Source organism: Lepisosteus platostomus, chromosome 11 (genome assembly GCF_059453375.1).
Source record: "Lepisosteus platostomus isolate fLepPlt1 chromosome 11, fLepPlt1.hap1, whole genome shotgun sequence".
NCBI classification, from domain to species: domain Eukaryota; kingdom Metazoa; phylum Chordata; class Actinopteri; order Semionotiformes; family Lepisosteidae; genus Lepisosteus; species Lepisosteus platostomus.
In genome coordinates this window covers 13,386,574-13,405,466 of record NC_142621.1, presented here as the reverse complement: position 1 = coordinate 13,405,466, position 18,893 = coordinate 13,386,574, and the positions used below count along the sequence as shown (strand labels likewise).

The following is an 18,893-nucleotide window of genomic DNA, read 5'->3' as shown; positions in this document are numbered from 1 at the left end:
TATCATCATCATCAACATTTTACAAGTCTAAGTTAAATTTAACAAGCATATCCCCCACTGGGAAAAATACAGATGGATTGTATTATAGGATCTTAAAACTACAGGAAATTGTGTTTAATTGCATGGAGCCTGCATTTTAGGGGGATACCAGATAGGTGCCTGATAAAAAGCAGAAGTGCTGACAAATGATCCAATAAAACAGGGGAACATTCTTCAGTGAGAATAAAAGGATGATGTGATTGAGTGTTTCATAGTAAGAATGGCTATTCAACGGACAAGCATAATATGAACAAAAGGTGAAGCAGTTAGGTGTCTTATTTTTCTATCATACTGTTATGTAACTCCTTTTAAATTTTAAAGACATGTTCCAAAAGGATAAATACCATATACTAATCAACCATTACTTTTTCATACAAAAAGGAGTAGAATTTAAAATATACCCAGATTATATCTATGATTATCTTTTTATTTTTCATTAAAGTCATCACTATCACAATGTCTTAGTATCTATAGTCACAAATTTTAATTTTTTAAATAGTAATTTGTAATAGTAAAACCCTAAAAACAGGCATATTTGGAAAATCAATACAAACCGTTTCAAGAATGGATGGGCTTTTTGTGTATTTAAAATAATGTATATTATTTTAGTATTGCATAGGTATGCAAAACACTCTGAGACATCAATAAAAACAATATACTCAATGCAACTTGAGACAACAAAAATCTGTACTTAATTTTCTGTTAATTATTCAAGAAAAAGTATCATTTTGTGCCCTTCTGATAGAATCAATGTAAATTTACTGTTACTATAAGGGACTATTAGAAAACTTGTCAACTTCTAAACAGGCATCTGGATTCTCGGCAATCCTCTATTCTAGCCTGCCATGCAAACAGCAGTTAACAGAAGGAAAAATGAAAGGTACAGTTTTAGAAAGGTTTGTTCCCTAAAAAAAGAATCACCACATCATCAATGATTGCTCCTTTGTTTTCAAATAAGACAAAAAAGCTCTATTCTTTCTTTATTTTCCTAGTAGCCACAGGCAAGTACAACAAAAGCCCAAAAGAAACTAAAGCACTTACAAGGATTAAAAAATGAATAAAAGAACAATATTTTTAATAGAAAGCGATTAAACTTACTTTTAAGTATTGCTGCCTTCAAACCATTTGTCCTTGGAAGCCTGTAATCCAGTTAGATGCCCTCAGTATCGGTGGATTTGCGACAAAACACAAGCCCTTTCTTACAGACAACTTTCTGAGGCAAAGTGAGCTGATGTAAGAAGTCCCTGAAAAAAAACCTTTACATTCTGAGGATTCTTGGGAAGCTGCCAAAAGACCCAGAATTCCACATGCTACACATAAGGTTTCAATTTGGACAGCTTCAAGTGACCAATCACTGCAATTTTCTGTTTCAGGACCATTTTTTACAGCCCAAGGGATTCTAAAAAGACTATAATTCACAGCAGAAGCAATTCATGTGAAAATATAGAAATGTTAACTCTTTGTGTGCTGCGCTTGAAGAACAAAACACAAATTATTTTGGTGGTTGCTGTAGTTGTAGCAAGTTAACCTTTTTTTGTATTTGGCAAGAAGCGACTGATAAGTTTTAATCCTTGCATGCCAATGCTAAAATCAGTAAATGACAGAAAAAAGACAAACTACAGGGTCTCTTTGTTGACTGTACACAACTCGATACTACGTTATGCTTTTAAACAAAATTTGTAGCTGCAATGTAGCTAAAGCTTTTCAAATGTCCAACCATAAATATATAAATAATCCATTTAGAAATCTGTAATCGAGTCACATGCTGTAGATCGACAAAAATTCAAGGATTTATGTTTATTAATACACATAATTTGTTGCCTAGTGCTGCATATAATGGAGAAAAAGGGACTGATTTAATATTTTTTTTAAAGTTCTGACATCTTTCTAGTAAAAGGCAGTAACCATTTAGAGTCAGTTTCTGTAACGTGAAAAGTAACAGGAACGATTGAAGAAAAGCATTTGTTTTATAAAACATGGATTTACAGTAGCTTCAGATAAAAAAGTAGAGTAGACACAGAAGCCACAGAACAGTGAAATGTAAGTGAATCAATTCATAACTAAGTATAATGGTGCACAAAGTAAGAAATTTTTTATGCATTGTATCGTGATTATTAAAAATGGCTTGGTTTCTATGGAGCTAATTGTTAATTGTGTAATTGTTTTGTGTGCAAGTTTTTTTGTGTGTAATTTGCATAGAAACCCCACAAAAACACCTTTATTTACATTCAAAAGAGAAAAAATCCTAATTTAAATAAAGAAGATAGACTCACTGATGTTGATCTGATAAAAGGCACACCGCTTGTATAATCGGATACCTTGCTTCTTCAATCAACAGATATGGCCAGAGAAATTAAGAAACGGGTTTTGTTTCAGATGTCCTAGAAAGCAGAGGTGAACACTCCCAGCAAGGGCTACCTTCAACCAGTGTACGTTCACCAGTAAACCTAACTCAAAGATGGAAGAACTTAAGTTATGTGGTTTTTGTAAATAAGTTCACACAATATGGGTACTGTCATGTTGCCTATTGTTTTTCCCTGATGTGTTGTGTTCAGAGTTCAGCAAAGCTTGTAATGAAGAAATAATAATACTTCCCCTAGTCTTTGGATGAATTATATACTGTATGTATAAATGCTGAGGTTCATTATAGAAATACTTTGGTATTTTTGTAATGGTCAAAAAAATATCTGCTGTTATTGTGCAACCACAAAAAGTCAATTTGCAACCTTTTATATGGAAGATACTCAGTAAATGAGGTAAAGGTAAATGTACAGTGCCTTGCGAAAGTATTCGGCCCCCTTGAACTTTTCAACCTTTTGCCACATTTCAGGCTTCAAACATAAAGATATAAATTTTTTATTTTATGTGAAGAATCACCAACAAGTGGGACACAATTGTGAAGTGGAACGAAATCTATTGGATTTTTGAAACTTTTTTAACTAATAAAAAAATGAAAAGTGGGGCGTGCAAAATTATTCGGCCCCTTTACTTTCAGTGCAGCAAACTCACTCCAGAAGTTCAGCGAGGATCTCTGAATGATCCAATGTTGTCCTAAATGACTGATGGTGATAAATAGAATCCACCTGTGTGTAATCAAGTCTCTGTATAAATGCACCTGCTCTGTGATAGTCTCAAGGTTCTGTTGAAAGCGCAGAGAGCATCATGAAGACCAAGGAACACACCAGGCAGGTCCGTAATACTGTTGTGGAGAAGTTTAAAGCCGGATTTGGATACAAAAAGATTTCCCAAGCTTCAAACATCCCAAGGAGCACTGTGCAAGCGATCATCTTGAAATGGAAGGAGTATCAGACCACTGCAAATCTACCAAGACCTGGCCGTCCCTCTAAACTTTCAGCTCAGACAAGGAGAAGACTGATCAGAGATGCAGCCAAGAGGCCCATGATCACTCTGGATGAACTGCAGAGAACTACAGCTGAGGTGGGAGAGTCTGTCCATAGGACAACAATCAGTCTTACACTGCACAAATCTGGCCTTTATGGAAGAGTGGCAAGAAGAAAGCCATTTCTCAAAGATATCCATAAAAAGTCTCGTCTAAAGTTTGCCACAAGCCACCTGGGAGACACCCCAAACATGTGGAAGAAGGTGCTCTGGTCAGATGAAACCAAAATCGAACTTTTTGGCCACAATGCAAAACGATATGTTTGGCGTAAAAGCAACACAGCTCATCACCCTCAACACACCATCCCCACTGTCAAACATGGTGGTGGCAGCATCATGGTTTGGGCCTGCTTTTCTTCAGCAGGGACAGGGAAGATGGTTAAAATTGAGGGGAAGATGGATGCAGCCAAATACAGGACCATTCTGGATGAAAACCTGTTGGAGTCTGCAAAAGACCTGAAACTGGGACGGAGATTTATCTTCCAACAAGACAATGATCCCAAACATACAGCAAAATCTACAAAGGAATGGTTCACAAATAAACGTATCCAGGTGTTTGAATGGCCAAGTCAAAGTCCAGACCTGAATCCAATCGAGAATCTGTGGAAAGAGCTGAAAACTGCTGTTCACAAACGCTCTCCATCCAACCTCACTGAGCTCGAGCTGTTTTGCAAGGAAGAATGGGCAAGAATTTCAGTCTCTCGATGTGCAAAACTGATAGAGACATACCCCAAGCGACTTGCAGCTGTAATCGCAGCAAAAGGTGGCTCTACAAAGTATTAACGCAAGGGGGCCGAATAATTTTGCACGCCCCACTTTTCATTTTTTTATTAGTTAAAAAAGTTTCAAAAATCCAATAGATTTCGTTCCACTTCACAATTGTGTCCCACTTGTTGGTGTTTGAAGCCTGAAATGTGGCAAAAGGTTGAAAAGTTCAAGGGGGCCGAATACTTTCGCAAGGCACTGTAACTAACTACATGTAAAAAAATATTGTAGCATATTCTTCTGGAGAAATAAGAATGCATTCTTTGCAAGAATTCAGCGTTGTGTAAATGGCAAAGTGCTTTGATGCTCACCATGAACAAAGAGTCCATAAAATAAAAACTAATTAAATGTAACTGATGCAGAATGATATATTCAACAAGTTTTTGCTGTTGTGTTTCCCTTGTGAACTTGTTAGTACTCAGCTTTAATATGTCTTTATTAGAAACTACTTTAGCTAGTATATATAAGCAAAAAAAATATATATCACAACAGGCAACATATAAGAAAAAGAGATTTTAATGAAACAGCTTTTCGAAGACAAATTTTAAAGAACACAAATAAGAAAATCCATATCATGGATCTAAACTGGACAAGCAGGCTGCTGTAATTCAAGCTGTGTTATAAGACCCATTTGTTATTTCTTAATAGGCTGTTAAAGTTTACCTGGATTATAAACTAAAGACTGCTTGCACGAAGTATCATTTTAGTATGCCTGGACCTTTGAAGCTGATGAGCAGCTGACAATGTAAATCATAAAACATTTAAAGAAAATGAATATTTCCTTTTCCCCATTTATTTTAATAAAACTCTCCAACAGTGAGCCTATGTAGTAGCTTTGTACTTGTGCAACAGGAATGAAAAGACATGAAACTCTCTCTGACATATAGTATTGTACACAGATAATTTATAAGTAAAGAAAAAAAAAACAATTCACAAGGATATTTTACCAGGTACCATAAAAGCCCTTCAAAAGTACCATTATTAAATATCTCCAACATTAAAAATTTATAAAATTAAAACTAGACATATTAAGTCTAAAGTTTATATACAAACTACAAATTAAAACTCAAGAGCATCTAATTTTGCCCATGTTACATCAATAAAAAAATAGGTCTTATGAAAATAAATAACTTGATCTTTAAGTTGTATCTTTCATATAGCCAGGCTAGACTTTCTTCATTCATTTTATTGCACAAGAGCTTCACAGTTTTCTTTTTCCCTAACCCAAAAGCAAAGAGGTGATGAAAACAGATTGTTTTTCCTTCTGAGCCATCAAATTCCATTTTTCACCAGCTCATGGATTCCAGTTTCATCAATTAGTAAAGGGGAGCAAAATTCACGGCCTTGTACGAATTTTTCCATTCCCTGAAAGACAGTTTTTTAATTATTTGCTCACATGCTGGCAAGTCTGATATTCTCTCATCATCAATGAACTCCAAAACATTCTAAAATCAAAAATCACATAAACTACTACTACTCATAATAATAATAATAATCTATCAGAGTATATTTGTAGAACTACTCTTTTTAAACTTACCTCTCCTCCATAAGAGACCAGTGGAGATATTTCACACTTGATTGGCAGGTCTGTTACATCCTTTAAGCTAAGAAGACGGGAGATAAAATGAAAAAAAAAATCCCCAAATCAACGTCTTTCTATGCTTATTACTTACTTAACAAATTCTCGATATTAGAAGTTAAAGCACGAGTCAGATTTTAATCTGATGCAATAATCGGACGTGAGCCGATGCACATTTTTAGGCACCCATTTCTGGTATAACATTTTCAAAAAAGTAACCACAGCTTTGAGAATTTGTCAGGCAAAGATTGCAGTTTTGTGTCTAGTAGAAAAATATGGCTCACTTCGTAAATGACACTGGTCTAAAGTCAACTGTGTTATTTCATGATAGCTCAAATACGTTTCTTATTCTCTGACGGATTATTTTCTCTGTCTCCTTATTTTTAATTTAAAAATAAATGACCCAATATGATCATCTAAGATATATATTTCTTTCAATATATATGTGATTCCCATGCTAATTAATGCTTAAATACAATATTTATGTTTTTTTTTTACTTAACTAGTCTATCTTGCTTTTTTGCTAACTTTAGTGGGAATCTGATGGACAAACAAGAGCCTGAATGAGATGCTGCTTCTAAAAACGTGCACATAATTACGTTCTGTTTTTTACAAACACATCAGAGACTGAAGCCTCTGGAAATCATTGTTCTTATTATGTATTTTTTTCCACATAATTAATAAATGAATGATGGTTCAATTTAAGATCCATTCAGGTACACCCCGAATGTATGGTCTGTACTCTTGTTAACATTTTGAGATCAAACTCAGTTGCTGCTGGAATAAATCAAAAGCCATCCATTCATTGAAAATCTGATCAAACATTTTTAATTAAGGTATTGATCATTTTCTTTTGAAGTTATCAGATTTACTCTTGGAAATGAATGGCTGTTCACTAAAGAAAGTGTTAGGGATTAAGAGACTGAATGCATCTTTGAGACAGACGTCTAAAACAAGAGGAATCATTCTTGAAGAAAAGACTAAAGAGAAGATCTTGAATCATGGATCAAAGCATGCCTAGCCCCCAACCTTGAGCATGCACCACATTCCTATGTTAGTAGACACCAACTTAAGACCAGCCAGTGAATAAGCTGACAACACCATCTTTTAGAATTTGCGGCTAATGTTTGCAATCTATCGTGCTTTGCAGTCAGCTGAAACTACTTCGTGTTGGAATCATTGAAACTGTGATGATAGCAAAGCCCCACCACCATGCACTAAAACCAACCCCAAAAATATTTACTTCTGAGCGACATCGGCTGTGACACTTCCTGCAGGTCCATTTCTAGAAATGTTACACAGGAATAAATGTAGTTAATGAAAACCAAAATGTGTTGTACAGAAAATAACGGAAAAAAAAAACCCAACCAATTCAACTACATTTAAAAACTTCCCACATTTGCTGACCTATAATTTATTCCCTAAACCAACAAAGGTTAATATGTTTCATATGTGTAAATCATCAACAAAAAAAATGCACATAAGAAATACTGAAGCAAATATAACGTAAAATGAAAACCTGACACACTAACATAAAAAAAAGATATATATATATATTATGTTTTATATGCTGAACATCAACACAAACGGGGGATGGGTGGACAGTGGTAGTGGTTAGGGCTCTAGACCTGCAACTGAAAGATTCTGGGTTCATATCCTGGATAGGGCAATGCTGTTTTAGTATTGAGGAAGGTACTTGACTAAAATGTTTTCATTAAAATGCCCCGTTGCGTAACTAGGTACAAATATAACTAATTTTGGATGAAAGAAGCAAACAAATAACTAAAAGAATATCTTTTCGCTTGTAGAAACCACAGAGCGTGAATGGTTACCTTGGGATTGCAGGGATTCTGGTGCCGTTCTCGTCTATGAAGTGTCCTCCAGCGGTCAGGACCCAGCGGTGATGCAGGGACATCAGGGCATGGCGTGCTGTAGTAGGGTTGTCCTTCCCATCCTGACTGTCTGCATTCTTCAGGGGTGAAAATTCATCCTCCCTCAGGACCTCATACACAACAAAGGTTCTGGCAGAGGTGAACCGAACAGAATTGTCAGCTTCTGTAAGGACTGGGCACTAACAGCTCCACAGGATTGTCCCTAAAGCAAGATTTTGTTAAACTCTAGTCACGCTTATGTTCCTACAGTCTTAAAAATGGAAAAAGCAGAAGGATAGTTATAATTTCTTTCTAGAAAAACCAAGTGTTTCAGCCACCGATGGTTCTTTATGTAGAAGATGAAAACAGGCCTAAGCTGTAAAAAAGAATCGAGAGATTTTGCAGATTCATTTAAATGAGACATTTACTCCTAAAACAGACAATGCTATTGTAGCTTCTACAAGTTAATTAAACACTTGGACTGATTCATGGTCAGCTCAAGTTATTAGCACAAAGCTGTGCAGAACTGCATTACAAGAATTTTCCAAATGTCTTGGGCATAGGAAATAACGACCTGTGTAACAGTGACAGATAAAAATAAGAAAAGAGCAACCGCAGAAACTATTTACCATGCACTCCTAATACTTTTTTAGTGATTTTGTGGGGTTTTTGGTCTTGAGGAGGAAAAATGCATTTTATTGCACTGTAACACTAATTTCAGGATATGTAACCATATTCCTAATGAATAGCTAAGCAATGATGCATTCTTGTATGCACTTTAGGGATAATAAACCTTGACAGCTGTACAGTATGTTCCAAAAATATTAAAATGCACACAAATATATTCATTCTCCCATAAATATGTTTTAAAAACCCATAGACAAATTTTCTGGCCAATGTGATTCCATTCAGAAAGGAAATAAAAACGGAATGCACAGTGACAAATGCACTCTTTCAAAATCCAGGGACGAAACTTCGGGTAGCTTTGTTATAACTGTTCATTCCAAGTTAAAGGCAGCACAGACACTGCCAGCCCCACATATGTTAAACCAGGGTGGAAAATTACTGAACTCACTTGGCAAACTGAAAGATGTCAAAGACAAATTTTTCCATTTTAATCCCATTTGGTTTGTCTGGTTTGATTAACCGTCCTTGCGTGTCCACATACGGGATTTTCTTCTGTGCCACATGGTGCTGCAACTGAGGTTCATAAATGCTAATGAAAAAAAAAGAAACATTTGAATTGTTCATCTTATATTGAATCATCTTATAGTGAAAATACCAATAAGGGGTCAGAAATGTTTTTAAAAACATTCCTTTTACAAACTGAATAGCAACAGGGATCCACAACAGCAATTTTGTCAGTAGGATTTATTCTACAATTAATTACACACTGTTTAAACTAAAAAGCAATTGGTAAAAAAAACATAAAAAATTTCACAGAATGAACTTATACACAATATTAGAAATGTCAGAGGGCTTGGTAATTGTATTTGTAATTGGTCATTTTATTATAATTTACCGGTATATGTATATTGGTATGTATAATTTTGTGAATATTAACCTAAAATAAGAATACAGGGCCTTTAGGTAGTTTCTGGCAACTTACTAATTCACAATATCCCACAAAGAGGATGTTGTGAGTGAACCATTTTTATTCATTTGAAATCCTTTGAAAAAATGAAAAAGTACACAACAACACAACATTTCACTCCCCCACCCCACCCCCCACCATCAGTGGAACCATCCGGAAAGTCTGCCACCAAAGGACTCTACATCAAAGATTTGACATGTCAGCTGCAGCACTCAAGGCCCCAGAAGCCCTGTCTCTGGCACCATGGATCTAAGCAGTAGAGAGTGCCAGATTAATACAGTAATATCAAGATAGGCCTGGATCCAGTGATGCAAGAGAAGGGAAACCGGAGGGGCCCAAACCAGTGCCAACATCTTTGTAGCTGCTGTCAAACCTGCCAGCCAAATCACCCTCTGCTGCTGTGTGAGGCCAAGGTTAACCGAGGTGAGAGCAAAGTACAGTACATCCTTATTTAGAAGAGCGGACAAAAAAAGAAGAGTGGAAATATCTACATTCCACCACTTACTTGACTATATCTTTGAGGAATGGCAGGGCGAAGATGTGATTGGCCACGTTTCCAGCATTGAACATCAACCGGCCGTCCGAGCTGCGTTTCTCCGCTGTCGCCAAGGTGATCTCGCTGTACTCCACCACTTGGTAGCACCCATCCACCTTGCAGACCACTCCAACGGGCTCAGTGGGGTTCGTCTTCTCCACTACCTGGGGAGGTTGACAAGGCCACAGCAGTGATGTCAGAGCACCGAAAGAGCAACATTCGCAATTTTTGTCTGACCAGTTCTCTTTTGTCCCTGTTCTTCTCTGTCATTTCCAAGAGACACAATCTCTGGACAAAGCAGGGGTAAAGATATGTTTGGCATGTAATGCTTCCCAAAGTGTTAGCATCCATGATGTGTTAAACGCTCATGAAATACTACATTCACTGATGAAAATGAAATGTATCTTGTTAAAAAAGGAGGGTTACCGAGGTATGTACTTTTCATACTAATTTAAGGAAAATGCTATGGATGGAACGGATATAAAATAACAAATGCCCTTGTTAAAAATGCTTAAAAAAATCTAAACTCCCTTTTAAATCAGAGTTCCCATTCTAGTGTTACTATTTCAGTTTGTCATACATAAAAATAAAAACCCTGAAGCACTTTGGCTAGTTAATGATTAACATTTCCTAGTAGTTTTTAAGAGCACATAACAGTTCCAAAAAGAAAGTTAAAAAAGCCTTAAATCCTGTAAAGTAAAATATTTTCCAGAACCGCTTTCCTCATACTAAATGTCCACTTGTCAAAAATGACCCATGAAAAAATTGATTCCCAACCTGTAAAAGTAAAAACAAAAATTCTTTCAGGAAAGAAAATATAGTTTTCCGTTTCCTTCGGTGACCTTATTCATACAGTTTCTAAAAACCACTCATTTCAATGACAGAGCCAAACAAAGTGGTGTCTGGAAATGACTAATTCCAAACGACACAGAGCATTAAAGAATGTCTACTAGTACTGGTTGAGTACCTTTTTAATTCCATGTGAGTCACTTTGTAAGGTCTTTGCCAGAAAAACAAAATCCACTGGGACCAGAAATCAAGAAATCCCCTGCTATATTTGTTTCATATAACTTGAACATCCAGGCAAAGAAATACAAAATAGACCTGGGTGTGTCCTTCCTTTTCCACCTACAACCCTGAAATACTCCTGTCATCCAGAGCAACCAGTTGTGTGAAAAGAATAAAGAGGATGAAGAGGATAAAGCACTCACAGATGACAAATAAAAAAAAATAAAAAAACATTTTTAAACAGTCGAGTTACTTATATAAAAATAATCTATTGTTTTCTTGTGTGACATTTTAAATATTATTAAAGATTAGAATGAACATCTTAAGTTGGCCTTTCTGTGTTGTGGCTATTACAAACATATCTCAGTCTAAGTGATGTATACTTCAACAATTGTTATACTCTAATAACGAAAAAGGCTTTGGTCAATCATAGAACAAATGTCAAGCTATCAAACCAATAAGGGTCATAATGGAAAGAATTCAGGTTTCAAGACATTTTTCAGAAACAGTATTACAAAACTACTGTGGCTGTTTGCACATCACATGAGAGTGTTTTTCTTTCATGAGAACAATTTAACCACAGTACTCAGTAACACAGTGCTGTTACATTTTTTTTGTTCCAAATCACAGCCAAAGACATTCTCAAGAGGTGGCTGCAAAACATTAAAATGGCAATTAAAATATTAACACTGAACCTATAAAATTAGAGCAACATGATGTTGCGAAATCGCACATTGCATGGAAACGTGAGAAATAAATTCAAGCCTCATGTTACTTCATACACAACACAGTGAGCACACACTCACTGTTGAGCTCTGTGAGGTTCAGACCTATCCATGCAAAACTAACATCTGTTAAGAATTTTTTAAATAAAAAAACACCCATGCCACTGGCTTCCTGCCAGTTTTGATGTCAAGCTATTCTTTTTTGCATTCAAAAGAAAATTAAATTTGTGACTGGTTTAATCATATACTACACTGGGCTTAATCTACAAGTCTTGAATGAGAACAACAGTATTTAAGTACACATTGTTTCTCAGTGTATAAACTCCTATGGGAACATTTTGTTGTACAGTAGTACAGTACAAGAGCACTGGTTTATTTTTTAAAGCTCTTTAGAATCTTTCAGCGCCACCTTGTGTTCAGTATGCACATCTGGTTTAGCCTGTTCCTGAATCATCCTGGATGTAATCAAAACATTTCTTTTAATTCCATTGGAAACCACTGACTTACCTTGGCTCCACAATCAGCCCCTTTTTGCGCACAGAAACCAATGAAAACTGGATCTGCAACTTTGACTAGGATATTATCCACACAGTACACATGAATATATGCAATCCCTCTCTGTTCCATATCATCTACTATCTTCTGTGCTCCCAGTGCTCGATAAAGTCCACCATTTCCATCTAAAAAAAATTCAAAGAATATCAGATATTGAGAATTCCACTTTACACAGCAAGAGAAAATTTAAACTTGACTGAACAATATCGCATTTCTTTCCTCTGTACTCATATAAGGCTGAAGAACCGGTCACAGACATACCTGGTGCCATGGAAAGTTTGCCTTTTCCCTCAAGGATGATCTTCCCATTGTAGTCCATGGCTGGCAACATTCCTTGTTGGAAGAAGACTACATTTTCCTTTTTTAGGCCAAAGAAATTGTGCCGAGCGAAAAACTCTTTGGTGGAATCCATTGTTCGACCACTGGTCATAATATACCTAGTAAAAAGGACATGTTTCCTAAGAGACCCGAAGGAACATCACACCAACACGATGCATTTTCAACTGAGTCAAATTCAACCCAAATTCAAATTTGGTCAGATTAACAGAAAAGCTAACATGTTTGAAATGAGCATCATGTCATCTTCCTGTGCGTCTGGTGCAACAATGTGCAGTTTGATACACGCAATATGGGAACATGACAACAACTTGTGCTTCTTTGAAAAAGGTAAGGCTTTTGATAGAGGGAAATTCAGATGAAAATAAAACTAAGGAGAACTGTCACACCCAGGCTGGGAGAGGCTCCTGCCTGTGGTTGCCATGAGTAATTGCCGCATTCCCATGAGCACTCACATTCCAACCCAGCCCATGAAGACCAGGTCAGTCTGTGTTTGTGCATCCGTCTTCCTTTCAATCAGGAACCCAATCATCCATCTAATTAATCACCAAACGTAAGTCAGAAACTGCACTAATTCAGTACTCTGACATTGAGATACTCAGAGTTATGCAGTTTCCTGCCTGCTTCAGGAACCTGTTGTTCTGCCATCCCAATTCTCCAAATTGTAGGTTTTATTTCAACTCGCAGATATTCCTCGTAAGCAGCACCGAATTAAGCAACATCCCTGTCCTGTCAGCTGTACTGAGGCAGGCTCTCCTCTCTGCCTTCAATCCCTAGGCAACAGTCAGCCTCACTTTCCGGTCAGTTCGCCTGCATCTACATCTCCAATGTACTCCAGCCAGCCGGGGCATAACAAGAACACACTCATAAAACAGAGGTTCTTTAATTGTTTCATTGAGCCTTCGGCCTTGCATGTACCATAAAAATGCACAAATGCAGATCTGTGTTCTGAATTTAGCAAGACTCAGTGGCATGGTCATAAGTTCTTTCCTCACAAGATTTCTTTAGACGTAACCAATGTGAAAGTTTATTGTAAGCACTATATGCACAAGCAGAGTAATATTGCTTTATAGGGAAGGGAATTATCTCACAGCGATATACTGGAAAATCTACGGAGCTTGAAGCTCAACTTATTGACCTTCATTTGTGTGATAAACCGCTTGATCCACTAGTGCCTTTCATGCATCATGATCAAAGAAGAGCTTAAGGGGAAGTTACTTAGATACTGAGAACAGGAGGAATCTCTTTACACAAAGGGCTGTGGGAGTCTAGATCGAGCTACCTAGACATTAAGTTAAAATTGATCCTGTGGAATCTTTCAAGAAACAAATAAACAAAATCCTTGGATCTATCATCTATCAGCACCTAAACAAGTCAGGCAGCTAAATTGTAACCTATGTTCCAGTCGGCAATCTGAAATTTGCATTAGTACTCCTACCATGGTATGTTGCATTTTGTCTTAAATTGCTCCTCAGCTAGCTGCTGCAGTTTTATAATGCGCTCCGCTTGGATCTGAAAGAGAGTTTTGTGCGATGGCAAGCCTACATCATACATTCCTTTAGGGTATGAGACTCCCAGTCTGGTGCCCTGACCACCGGCCAGAAGAAGAACAGCCACTTTGTTCTGGGAAATGCATTTAAGCCCTGGGGAGAAAGACAGCAAATATGGAAGTAAATAAAAAAGAAATATAGTCAGGCAGACTACAACTGAACCAGGCATGTACCTCTAAGAATACGTCACACTGAAAATTTAATGGCTGAAATAAATTCTTAGCAAGATTTATTACAATTTTTAAAAAGATAAAGGATACAGGATATTGAGAAGCTGGAAGAACACTTGGTCAAAATTATTATTCCATGATTTACAGTTGCTGCTTTATTTAATACCAACAAATTGCTCAGAGTTTATGTAGTATCCTACTTACCAGGGTATAATTTATTAAACGGGCAATGACTTTTAGGCTTTCCTCAATCTTGAGCAAGTTAATCGCACTTACCATTATTTTTTATAGGAAGTGTATGACAGATTGGAGGAAGTTAAATACACTGTCAAACACAGTGGACTAAACTCGCATCTGTATAGTTTATTTAGCATCTAAAATGATTCCAATCCAAAAGTTGATCAAAATAATTAAATCACCAAGAGAAAATACAGAAGAATTAATATTTATGTGCCCATAAAATCTGAATGGCCAGTAAATCTGGTCTTCAAACATCAATAAACCTGTTTTGCCAATAGAAACCAAAATGAGTCACATGTAAGGTGTGTGTATGATACTTCTGAAGAGCTTCAGTGTGTGTAATTACCTAAAGGGTGGACCTAAGTGTCAAAGATCACCTTTGATAAGATAATCATCTGAGATAAGTAAGAAATGTACTTCCTTGGGGCATGCAGTTCTTGATTGTCTTGTTACAATCTTTTATTGCATGCTACACATCAATTATCAAAGCAGACTGCCAAAAGGAAGCACTATTTCAAAAACATGTGTGCCAGTAAATGACTTCAACCCGCCTATTTGTCCAGAGTAAGAAACTCCATTACCCAACTTTCTTTGTTTAGACAAAACACAAACACACAAAACTGCAGGGATATGAACAAAAAAGAATTTCCCCTCCCACTAACAAAATATTTACATTGATTTGGGGTATGAGGACCAAATGAATGTACTCTAAATTTACCAATAAAACATAACGTTCGAAGAACAAATCCAAACACCAATTTCATGAACTACAACACCAAACCCTGCTTGCATAGAACATAAACAGAACCAGATGTGAACAGCTGACCTTTAACATCCTCAGCAAACTTTGTTAATACATGCATCATCGCAATTTCTACACCATCATGAAGTATACAGAAATTTCAGAAAATTACATCAGCTACTAAAACCAAAGGCAATATTTGGTTCAATTTCAACAATTTATCTAGATAGCAACTGAATAATAATCTTCATTTGTAGTGGTGAAAATCACGTACAATATTCTTAATGGGGGCATGCTAGTGTATTGTATAGTTTTAACTTTTTAACATATAAATTATATGCTTTTAACTATATATCCTTATGTTGTTTCCTGTTTTCTTGCATTTCCTCACATTGTCTAAAAGACAGAAATGTAATTAATCCAGTTTAACAATTATTAAACTATTCAACAAAGCATCATTATAAGCAATCATTTAAAGGCCTGTTTTGTTCTAATTAGCATTTCCACAAGTTTACATGAAGTAACACTTATTTAGAAACACTTGGCTCCATTCATTTTGGCACCATTTTCTGGGGATGGATGCTACAATACAATTGCAAGATTCTAGTCAAAGTAATGGATATCATCATTTTAATACAGAACCTTTTCCTTGTTCAATGTGAGGGAGGCTACCAATTTTTCCAAGGTGAACACGCCCATTAATATTAATTTAGTATTTTAAACATTTTTAATTTTCTCTCTTTTATTTTCCCACTGGTTTCTCCGAGACGCCTAACTTCATCCTTTACAATTTTCTTATGGTAATACTGGGAAAAAAAATTAAGTCTTCATTGCACTTTCTGATTAATTAGTCTGTTCTTCAAACCATTCTGGCTTGGAAGCCTAAATATTTGTTAATGCCATATAAATTCCAGAACCCCAGTGGGTGCTATTTTTAACAGATGGCTTAACATCACAGCCACAAGATACAACCATATCAGGGTACAGTTATCCTACTAACCTTCAGCTTCCCACAGCTTCAGCTTGTCTCTGTCCCGAGTAACACTACCCAAGACCTCCCTGGGGACAGCCTCCATCCTCTCATCCACCTTTGCCTGCTTGGTGTGGCCAGACACCTTCATGGCGTTTTGAAAGAAGCCATTGATCTCAATGAAGTCCATGGTTTCAAGGTCTAGCATCATTTCAGCTTGTTCTTCTTCGGTGAGCTCATTCCAGAACTGCAACAGATGGGACTGGCCTGCTTCTGCCAGTTTCTCAACAATTCTGCTGACATCCATGGTCATGAACAGTGTGGTGCTCTCTTTCTCTGAAAATACACGTAGGGAATACAGGGTCGAACTAGGTGTCACAACACCTTGAAGCTTATAGGGAATGAAAGGTGGTAAGATTCACATGCATCTCAAAAAAGCTAAACCAAAACATGATTATTGGCATTACATTGGCAAAGGTATTTAACTGCATTATTACTATCAATCTTTATAATGCTATTAGTTTTTAAGAAGTCAAAGTCATTCACTCCATAAAATGTTATTAAAACTATCAACACTGCAAGCGTGTCCTCTATCTACCCATTATGCAAAAAGACGTATCCACCAAGTAGAGATTTAGTTTAGACTGGGCCAGTCTGGGCACTGCTGTCAACAATGATTGGATTTCTGTGATTCTTGTGATTTTTGTGAGCTTGCAGAAAAGACATTTCATTGCCAGCAACTACTGCTGCACGCTGTATTGTTGTGCATTTGATAAATAAACTTTGATTTGATTTGATTTATGGGGCAGGAAATGACCTGTATGTACCAGCAACCCCCGACAAGATTTTCCTATGGTCATACTAAGATATACATTTCCACAGAACGGGATATAAAAATTAATCTGAAAATAAGTACTAGCATGGCTACGTTATTCCTAAAGCCTAATACATACACAGTTCATCTTTGAAATGTAGAGATAATGATTAAACCAGTTCATTTTAAAAGCATGCCTGTAAGCAATTTTGAAGAACTTTAAATGGTACTGTACATTGCGCTGGTACACAAGTAACTCGAATGGAAACCAAACAGTGCAATCGCCTTTAGAATTGTTCTTCTTTTAAATGAAATATCCTTTCACTTTCTGACAGCCTAGCCTGGGTACACAGCGTGTTCGAGTGTGCATCATAAGAACCGGTGATCCACGAACATAAATAGACACTTACAAATTGAGAGCAATGCATGAAATTTGAAAAATTGAACATACGGTGTACATACCTTATAATCTATTCTCAGCGTTGATTATCTTCCCTTTAACAGCAAGAAGTGCACATAACTTGAGTCTGCCTCGTCTTTTTTTTCCAACACCTCCTCCGCCCCCCGGATCCACCTTCCACATCCGTCACTTTGACGTGGCAAAGCGTGAAGACAAGCCCCTCACTGGCGGAGAAACAGGCTGTCTTGCTGGGTCTCTCTGTATGTGTTTGTGTGAGGAGGAGTCGGTAGTACAGCAACCTCGGAAGAAAATCATTAGGAGGAGGTCATTGTGCGTTTGGCTGCCTTGTCTTTACGTAAATTAATATTCTCCTGAAAAATAGACTTACCGTCAGAATTGAATTTGGGGTAGTACTGTGTAATATTTTATATATCAACCCCTCCCAAGCGTTTAGGTTAAAAATACCGCGGCTCATTTTACCGGTTAGTCTGCATTCTTGCGTTCGTCATCACGTCACCCTCACCCACTGCGGCAACCTCGAAGCAGAACATTTTTTTAATTAAGTTAATTAAAAATAATATATACATATGTTTTAAATCGATAAGGTTAAGACTGGGGTCCAAGAAAGATAACGTAGATTTGAATGCTTAATCTTACAATTAGTTTATTTTGCGCGTTGTTGGAATATATAGCCTATAAAGTTAAATTCAGGAAGTGTTCTCCGATTTAAATATTTGTAGTGTTACCATGGAACTGTCATCAAGAGAGGCAAATTATAACCTCATTGTTTTATTTCCTGGTAAATGACTCAATGGCTCACAGGGATTAATTCCATTCATCAGAGATTAAGTAAATAGTTTTTTTTTTGTCTAAATGACTTTACATTATTAGATGGGGAAAAATGATATAGAAAAAACGAATGTAATATTTTACAATTGCAGTCTGTGTTTCAGTTTGAAATAAATGTTATTTCTTGCAACATAGTGTTATTTTAAAATCATTTGCTAAATTCTAAAAAAGCAGTATACACTTAAATGGGCACTTAAAAAACTGTAATTCATGTTGAAAGGATTTGGGTTTACCTCTCCCCCAGATGTCCCTGTATTTGTTCTTTCTCTCTCACAAGTTCTGTCCTTTGTTCTCCTGTACATAATATTGCTACCTTACTCTCCCCTCACACCTGAAGAAGGCACAACAGCTGAAAAGTTGTGTTTCTAATTTCTACTTCTCAACATGGAATTAACCTCTACTTGTTTCCTTGTCAGCTATTGTATGAGGACATAGCTTCCCACTGAAACATATTGTTTATGTCTTTGTGTGTCATATGTACTGCTGGCCAAAGTTAAACATTTTGTAAATTGTCTTAATAAAATCATTGAGAGGTTAGTGATAAAAACTGTGTGAAACTAGAGTTGTGGCCTAATATGGATGTGGTAGTAGGCACTAGCTGGAGGAAGAGCTGGGTTACATTTTTCTTCAAGCGATAAAAGGCAATAGGTACCTTTATCTTTAGGTTTTAGTGCATGTAGTTCACTACATGTAAACCTGGGAATGCTGGTGCCTGTTAATAATAAGACTTTGATAGCAAAGGAGATATTAAA

At 36.6% G+C, this 18,893-nt stretch overlaps 2 protein-coding genes across 5 annotated transcripts in view; both read right to left on the bottom strand.

Moving 5' to 3' along the window:
* Positions 1–1,285, bottom strand: part of ddr2a (discoidin domain receptor tyrosine kinase 2a) — a 40,678-nt gene extending 39,393 nt beyond the window's left edge. For all 3 annotated transcript variants that reach the window (XM_088598499.1, XM_088598501.1, XM_088598502.1), the window contains exon 1: positions 1,138–1,285. The gene's annotated coding sequence lies outside the window, so the exon portion shown is untranslated. The remainder of the gene's footprint in view (positions 1–1,137) is intronic.
* Positions 1,286–4,703: 3,418 nt separating this feature from the next.
* uap1 (UDP-N-acetylglucosamine pyrophosphorylase 1) lies at positions 4,704–17,711 on the bottom strand. Of its 2 annotated transcripts, XM_088598497.1 has the most exons (11): positions 17,355–17,709; positions 16,109–16,414; positions 13,845–14,049; positions 12,332–12,507; positions 12,023–12,195; positions 9,753–9,946; positions 8,729–8,869; positions 7,615–7,803; positions 7,026–7,067; positions 5,741–5,807; positions 4,704–5,568 (listed from the first exon to the last, which is right to left on the bottom strand). In XM_088598497.1, exons 2-11 carry the CDS (start codon positions 16,389–16,391, stop codon positions 5,476–5,478), a joined length of 1,563 nt encoding a protein of 520 aa, XP_088454623.1. In that variant the 5' UTR covers positions 16,392–16,414; positions 17,355–17,709; the 3' UTR covers positions 4,704–5,475. The 2 variants fall into 2 exon arrangements, with proteins under 2 accessions (XP_088454623.1, XP_088454624.1); XM_088598498.1 differs by lacking the exon at positions 7,026–7,067 and having other exon boundaries at positions 17,355–17,711.
* Between the last annotated feature and the right edge of the window lie 1,182 nt (positions 17,712–18,893).